At 40.5% G+C, this 7,335-nt stretch overlaps 1 protein-coding gene across 2 annotated transcripts in view; it reads left to right on the top strand.

The window, feature by feature from the left end:
• Positions 1 to 7,335, top strand: part of LOC106527711 (proteasomal ubiquitin receptor ADRM1) — a 34,025-nt gene that overhangs the window by 12,219 nt on the left and 14,471 nt on the right. For both annotated transcript variants that reach the window (XM_014022693.1, XM_014022694.1), the window contains exons 4-7: positions 703 to 826; positions 905 to 991; positions 1,073 to 1,175; positions 3,970 to 4,199. In XM_014022693.1, coding sequence (XP_013878147.1) covers positions 703 to 826; positions 905 to 991; positions 1,073 to 1,175; positions 3,970 to 4,199 — 544 coding nt within the window. The remainder of the gene's footprint in view (positions 1 to 702; positions 827 to 904; positions 992 to 1,072; positions 1,176 to 3,969; positions 4,200 to 7,335) is intronic.

Below are 7,335 nucleotides of genomic sequence, written 5' to 3' on the forward strand. Positions count from 1 at the left end.
GCCTTAGAGGGCTGCGCTTACACTCATAGAATCTGGGGTTACAATACGTAACCAACGGTCCTCAGTGTGAGTGAGCTATATCCACCCTGAAGGTTAATCTTGAACAATATCTGACAATTGGCTCTTTTAAATGAAACCAGAGCGTTGACAGAGAGGAGAAGGTAGAAATGACTCAGTCTGTAACTGATAATATAGATGGAGGACAACAGAGCTGCTTCATGAAAGAAGAACCTCAGCTTAGCCTGTTAGCTTTAGCGCCAATGCTATATTGACTTATTAGCTCAGCGCTAGCGTGACAAACTAACAAGCTGTTGTCCTCCATCCATATTTTCAGTTACAGGCTGAGTCATTTCTACCTTCTCCTCTCTGTCAACGCTCTGGTTTCATTTAAAAGAGTCGATCATCAGATTTTGTCCAAGATTAACCTTCAGGATGGATATAGCTCGCTCACACTGATGACCGTTGGTTGCGTATTGTAACTCCAGATTCTATGAGTGTAAGCGCAGCCCTCTAAGGGTCTCGCACGTCATCATTTACCCAGACTGCTTTGTGTGTAAATAAAATGGCTCCGTCCGTGTTAAAATATATCTTCACAAATTTGCTTAACTAAACAGCAGTAGTATTAATAGTATTTTTACAGTCTTTATTTTACAGACTGATGATGAATTAAACTTGAAACAATGTTTTGCTTTCTGACCTCAGGAACCAAAAAGCGATAAGGACGATGAGTTCTGCCGTAAAGTGAACGAGTACCTGAACAACCCGCCCATGCCCGGCACGCTCGGCAGCGGCGGCAGTGGAGGACACGACCTGTCTGCGCTGGGAGGTAGCTTACGCTCACATTTCTGTCATAAGAAACCTGTTAAATATCTGAGCTCTCATCTCTTCCTGCCCACCTGTGAAGGTGAGGGGGGTCTGCAGAGCCTTCTGGGTAAYATGAGTCACAACCAGCTCATGCAGCTCATTGGGCCAACTGGACTGGGAGGGATCGGTACGTAAATCCAAACAGGATCAAAACACACAAAGGCAGATTGTCCTCAGGTCAGATTAATGATGCCCCTCTGACTCTCAGGTGGTCTGGGGGCTCTGGCTGGGCCTGGTTTGGCCAACCTGTTGGGGAGCAGCAGCAGCAGCAGCAGCAGCAGTGTTCCTGCTGTCAACAACTCCTCCACCAGGTGAGCACTGTAGATTCAGCTGCTGAGCAGAGCGGGGCACGTGTCACAGGTGTGGAGAGGAGGAACACAGCGAACATTAGTCAGGTGTGAAACGTGAGTCTGAATAAATCACATTCACACCAGCTCAGTGAGGAGTATCAGCATCTTAAAGTGTCTGTGACATCAAAACTTATGTAATAACACAAATGCATTTTTGGAAAGATAACACCGAGAACATATGACAAAATAAATTTCATGCTGCTGAGATGAAAAGTTGTTGAGATATTTGCATGTGAAGTAACAGGAAGTGATGTCAAAGGGGAATGTCTGCAAACAGAGCTATGTTAAAATGCTCAACAGCCCAGACTGCAGAGAGGAATCTGATGTTTCTTCAGATTAGTTTGAGTCGCTCTCAGACAGAAACAAAAAAAAAAAAGTCAGCGTTCAAATATTAATATTATTGTTTCAATAAACAAAGCCAGTGAGTTATTTTTCTTAAAGGAGTTCACCTTTGATGTCACTTCCTGTTTACCTTTTGCCATGCCAAGTTCATAAGAAAATAGGCCAGTTACGTGTCCAAGGCCTGAGGCAGATTTGTGGACCCTGGCAACAGATGAAGATCAAAATATGATTAGATAAAAGCTCTAAATAAATACAAGCTGCTGGAAGCTGCGCAGCCAGGAGAAAAACTATGAAATGAAGAGAACAGATGTTTCAAAAATAATTACATCCTAATAATAATATTAATAATTATTATAATAAATATAAAATATTCTATAATGAAGTGATTCTGATTGTGTTTAGGCCAGCAAAGAAGGCTTTGCTGGCCCTGATGGCAGACCACTGATACACACACATACTTATTTTTATTTTAGTTAACTAAAATTAGAACATGAATTGACTATATTTATTAAGTCTGGAATGTCTAATTCCATAACAAACCTATAGACTTGTACAGATAATGTGTTATTCATTGAAACATCTAATATATTTGTACTACATACCATGTGGTCCAGCTGGAATATAGGCTGGATTCTCTGACTCTGTGCTTCCTTCTCTCCTTCAGTTTCCTCTGCCCTGTCTTCTTTCTCTCTCTCTGACTCTGAAATCTTCTCTTCTTCACCATTTATGCTGGCGTCACTTTCCTCATTTTCACCTGTTGCACTTTCAGTGGGCTTCTTCACCTGTGACCCTCCTGGTCTCTCTGTCTTCCTTTCTCAACTCTCAGTCTCTTCCTTCTCATCCCTTGCTTTTTGCAAAAAAAATAAAATAAATCAATTAATAACTGTCAATATCTCTACTTTAAAATTTATTTTTTGTTTTGGTCTGCAATGTGCAAGCATTGAGATTTTTTTTAATTAGCCCATTATTATCATAGATTATCATATCATTACCATAGCAGCTTATTCACTTTCTTGATCTGACAATACAAATGTAATGTGGTTTAATTGTGCCTCATGATTGCCATGATATCAAATAGAGGCATCAGTGAAACTGCAGCCCCTAAAAAGCAAACCTGAACCCTTATTTTTATATCTAAACTGTTCATTTACTGTTACCGTGCTTATTGTAAACAAAACTAACCATGAAAATAAGCTAACGCTAAGTCATTGTCATCGTTACACCATAAACATTGGACACTTTAGCAGATATTTCATTCACTGCAAACTTAACTTTACTGTAGTGTGTTAAAACATCATCTAGAGAAACTTAATTTAACTGCAGAAAGTTGGAAGCTCAGTGACTCCACTCTGCAGCAGACAGACCACCTCGTCAATGTTTCACATGTTCCGCCTGCGGAGCAGCAGGCGGTGTTTGATGCAGGGCTGTAGCTAAGGTTTTCAGGGGCCTCAGATTATATTTAAAATTATATATTTTTGGTAAATAAATATTTATTTTAATATTTGTAATGGGATTTTGGACTAACAAACAGTTAGTAATTACAAATATTTTAGAAACATAAAAGTAGGGCTGCTGCTGGGGGGGCAAGGTTCTATAACGGGGAGGCAGTTGCCCCCCTTGCCCCCCTGTAGATCCGCCCCTGCTGAATGAACGTCCACRTCTTTATCATCTCTGGGTAACAATACATAAAAAAAAACGTTTTTTCTCCGACAACTTGGGTGTGAAAAAACTACGGTTGTTAAAGCTTCGCTCTGCGCGACGTGCAGCAGGAGGGAGGGAGGAAATGATCCCGCGACACGATGGACCGATGTAACTAATCTACAGYGGGAGGGGGAAATTTAGAGGATTTATTCTTTCTATAYGTGTTTTAAAATGCTATAATTCTTCATTTATTTTCAGAATATTTCACACTCCTCCTGCTCAGTTGTCTCTGCGCTCACAGCCCTGTTGACACAGGTGCGATGATGTAACTGACTACAGGACGGTAGAGGGTAAATCTCTACCGTAGGCCAACTTCATATCTTTTCTACCGTCTATCCAAGATTTAAATTGCATGACTCGAGGTTACACTGGAGTGGCTGAGGTGACTTTGAAAAACATCAAATATAAATCTGATTTTCCACATACTGAACAGACCTGAGTGGGATTTGGAACAAAATTGGATCAGTCATGTTCAGACGGTCATGAAAAAATCTGATTTGTCTGCAGTGAACGTATGGGTGCAGTTGGAGGACATGGAGGGAGTTAGAGTGAGGATGACTCACTGTGGCGAGGGAACAGCTGAAAGAAGAAGAGGAATATATATTTATTTAAATCCTGAATTACTTTGAGTCTTACAGGATGTAGATGCTCTGAACACACTCTGAACACGCTGTGGTCAGTAACACACTTCCTGTTCTCTCTCTCCTCTCAGCCCGTCCACCGCCGTCACGCCCACCTCCACCTCCGCCACCAGCCGCCTCGGCTCCTCCCAAGTTCCCACCACTCCCATCACTCCCCTGCCTGCCTCCCCCACGGCCACCACCCCCTCCACCCCTGCGGCGCCCTCCCTGGCGGCGGCGGCCAACCCCACGCAGCCCATCCAGCTGAGGGACCTGCAGAGCATCCTGGCCACCATGAACGTTCCCACCAGCAGCCAGGGAGGTGAGAGCAGACAGGAGAGGAGCCCATGTGCAATTAGACACAATCTGTGTCGTTTTAACACGTTAGTAGTTTCCATCATTACTAGGGCTGCAACAACAATTAGATAAAAAACGATTATTAAAGCTTTGGCAACAAATTTCATTATCGATTTGTTGTGCTTCAGAACCGCATACTGGGCCATAGATCACCATTTCAGACAGACAGAACCAAAAAGAAGGCAGCAAAAAGTAAAGAATCAGAGAAAAATTATAAATTCTAATTATAATAATAAATTATTAAGGTTTTACATCTAAAAATCATATTTTATTATTTTCTTCTGTTTTCCTCATTTAGCAGCCTGTTAAATTTCTGTTATGTTTTATAGCTATAACCAAGTTTATTCATGTAGGAGAAATACACTTTTTTTCAGTCAGTATTTAATACAGCTGGCAAAATAAATTGTTAAAATATTTATGATGTGCTTCTGTTTTTTATTCAGCAATTATAAAAAAAAAATCCTTCATGTTATGAAAAGACCCTCTTAATTCAAGAGAAAACTCTGGTTTTAAAGAAAATGGCTGCTTATCAATTAATTGTTAGTCAATCTATAAGTTAAATCAACTTCAGATTAATTCATTAATTGATGACTTGCATCTCTAGTTTATACAGGAAAAATAATAGTAATAATAACTTTATTTATAAAGCGTTTTCAACAAAGTGCTGAACAAGTTTAAAAAGGTAAAAATCAATCTAAAAGAAGTTGTAAATGCAAGTAAAACATTGGGGGAAAAAGATAAAATAATGTAAAATTTAAGGCACAAGACAAAGTGCAAAGGTGGGTCTTTAGCTTTAAAAACTTCCACTGAGCAGACCAGCCTGATGTCTTGAGGGAGATCATTCCACAATAAAGGTGCACGAAAGAAAAAAGCATGACCTCCGATAGTTTTGCGTCTGACCTTAGGGATTACCAACAGACCAGTGCCCTGAGATAGGAGAGCAGGAGATGTAATGTGAGGGTGGAGAAGGTCTGAAAGGTAGGGAGGCGCTAGGCCATGTAAGGCCTTATAGGTGAGAAGCAGCACTTTGATATCTGCACGAACATTGCAGGGCAGCCAGTGGAGAGATGACAGCATCGGAGTGATATGATCCTATTTCCTTGTTTTAGTTAGGATACGAGCAGCTGCATTCTGAGCCATCTTCTCTTTGGAAGTCCAGAGGGAAGAGCATTGCAGTAATCAATACGTGCTGACACAAAAGCGTGGATGAGGACCTCTGCATTTTCAAATGAGAGTGTGTGTCTGATTTTTGCAATATTCCTGAGATGATAAAAAGCAATCTTTGTTACCTCCTTTAGATGAGATTCAAAGGAGAGTGTAGGGTCAAACAGCACACCCAAGTTCTTGACCTTTTCCCTGCATCTGATGTTATGACCATCAGTATTTAAACTAAGATTTTGGAACAAGTGGTGAAGCTTTGAAGGTCCAACAACCATAAAATCTGTCTTATCAGCATTAAGGAGTAAGAAATTAGTTGRTAGCCAACCCCTAATAGTGGTTAAGCAGGTTGTAAGGTTGGATAGATCGGTGCAGGTTCCAAGTGAAAAAGGCATATAAAGTTGCAAATCATCAGCGTAACAAAGAAAGGCCACATTAAAATGACACAAAAGAAGACCAAGAGGCAGAAGGTAGAGAGAGAATAGCAGGGGGCCAAGCATAGACCCTTGTGGGACCACATAGCCCACATTATTTATCTCAGAGAGCTCATTTTTAAAACTAACCCTCTGTGATCTTCCAGACAGATATGATCTCAACCATGAGAGTACTTTTTCATTGAATCCAATTGAAAGTTCAAGTCTGTCCAACAAAATGCAGTGGTCTACTGTGTCAAATGCAGTGGTCTACTGCGTCAATTGCAGTGGTCTACTGTGTCAAATGCAGCACTAAGGTCAAGCAGCAATAGTGCTGAGGGACTATCAATGTCAGCATTTGCCAATAAATCATTGACCACTTTGGTGAGAGCTGTTTCAGTAGAGTGGTTAGTTCTAAAAGCAGACTGAAATAATTCAAAGAAGTTATTTGTTGACAGGTAAGCAATAAGATGCTGAGAAACAATTTTTTTCAAAAACTTTAGGCAGGAATGATAGTTGGGAGATGGGTCTATAGTTAGCAGCCAGGTCAACATCCAGTTCMGGCTTCTTCAAGATTGGTGTTACAATCGCTGCTTTAAAACAGGCAGGGAAAACACCAGTAGAAAAGATGTAAGGACCTAGGACTAACCAAAGTTCCTTAATAGCCCAGGCAGGCAATATGTCCAAGGAGCAGTTTGTACTTTGAGCTACATAAACAACATTGGTTAGTCCAGACAGAGAGACAATCTCAAACTGAGAGAACCCTTGTGCAGTTGTAGTAGGCAGCAACGCAGAGAAGTCGAATGAGCAATCAGAGGATTGATTGATCCTGTTTCTTATTATTTCAGCTCTGTCACTGAAAAATATTAAAAGGTCACTAACTGTCAGATTTGAGCTACAAGTAGTTCATTTGTTCTCAGTGAGTTGAGACACAGTATTAAATAACAGTTTTGGGTTGGACTTATTGTTTGAGATTAAATCAGAGAAATAAGTTGCTTTAGCTGAAGACATTGATGATTGAAAGGAAAATAAAATGTCTTTCCAAGCCTGCAGAAATACTTCTAGTCTAAAATGTCACCAATGACGCTCAGCTTTTCTGCAGTTTCTCTTTAAGTTCCTGAGGTCCTCACTGAGCCAGGGCCTAGGATTCTTTTTGGGGGCTTTGAAGGCCTTTACGGGGGCAACAGAGTCCAATAGTTTAAAAAGTGCGTTGTTTAAATCCAAGGTCAACGAATCCACACAAAGGTCCTATGAAAAAATAGGGTCTAACACATCATGTAGMCGGAATTAATTTTGAACAGTACATCAGGACATATACAGCAAGAAGACCTAAGGTGTGTTGGCATTACTACGGGCCTGAGAAGAAGAAATAGTGATATCAAATAAAACTGCTGAGTGGTCTAAAATAGGAAGAATTCAATAATCAATCACAGATACAGTGGTTTGCAAAAGTATTCATACCCCTTGAACTTTTCCATATTTTGTCACATTACAACCACAAACATAAATATATTTCACTGGAATTTAATG

Source organism: Austrofundulus limnaeus, unplaced genomic scaffold (assembly GCF_001266775.1).
Source record: "Austrofundulus limnaeus strain Quisiro unplaced genomic scaffold, Austrofundulus_limnaeus-1.0 Scaffold339, whole genome shotgun sequence".
Lineage (NCBI taxonomy): Eukaryota > Metazoa > Chordata > Actinopteri > Cyprinodontiformes > Rivulidae > Austrofundulus > Austrofundulus limnaeus.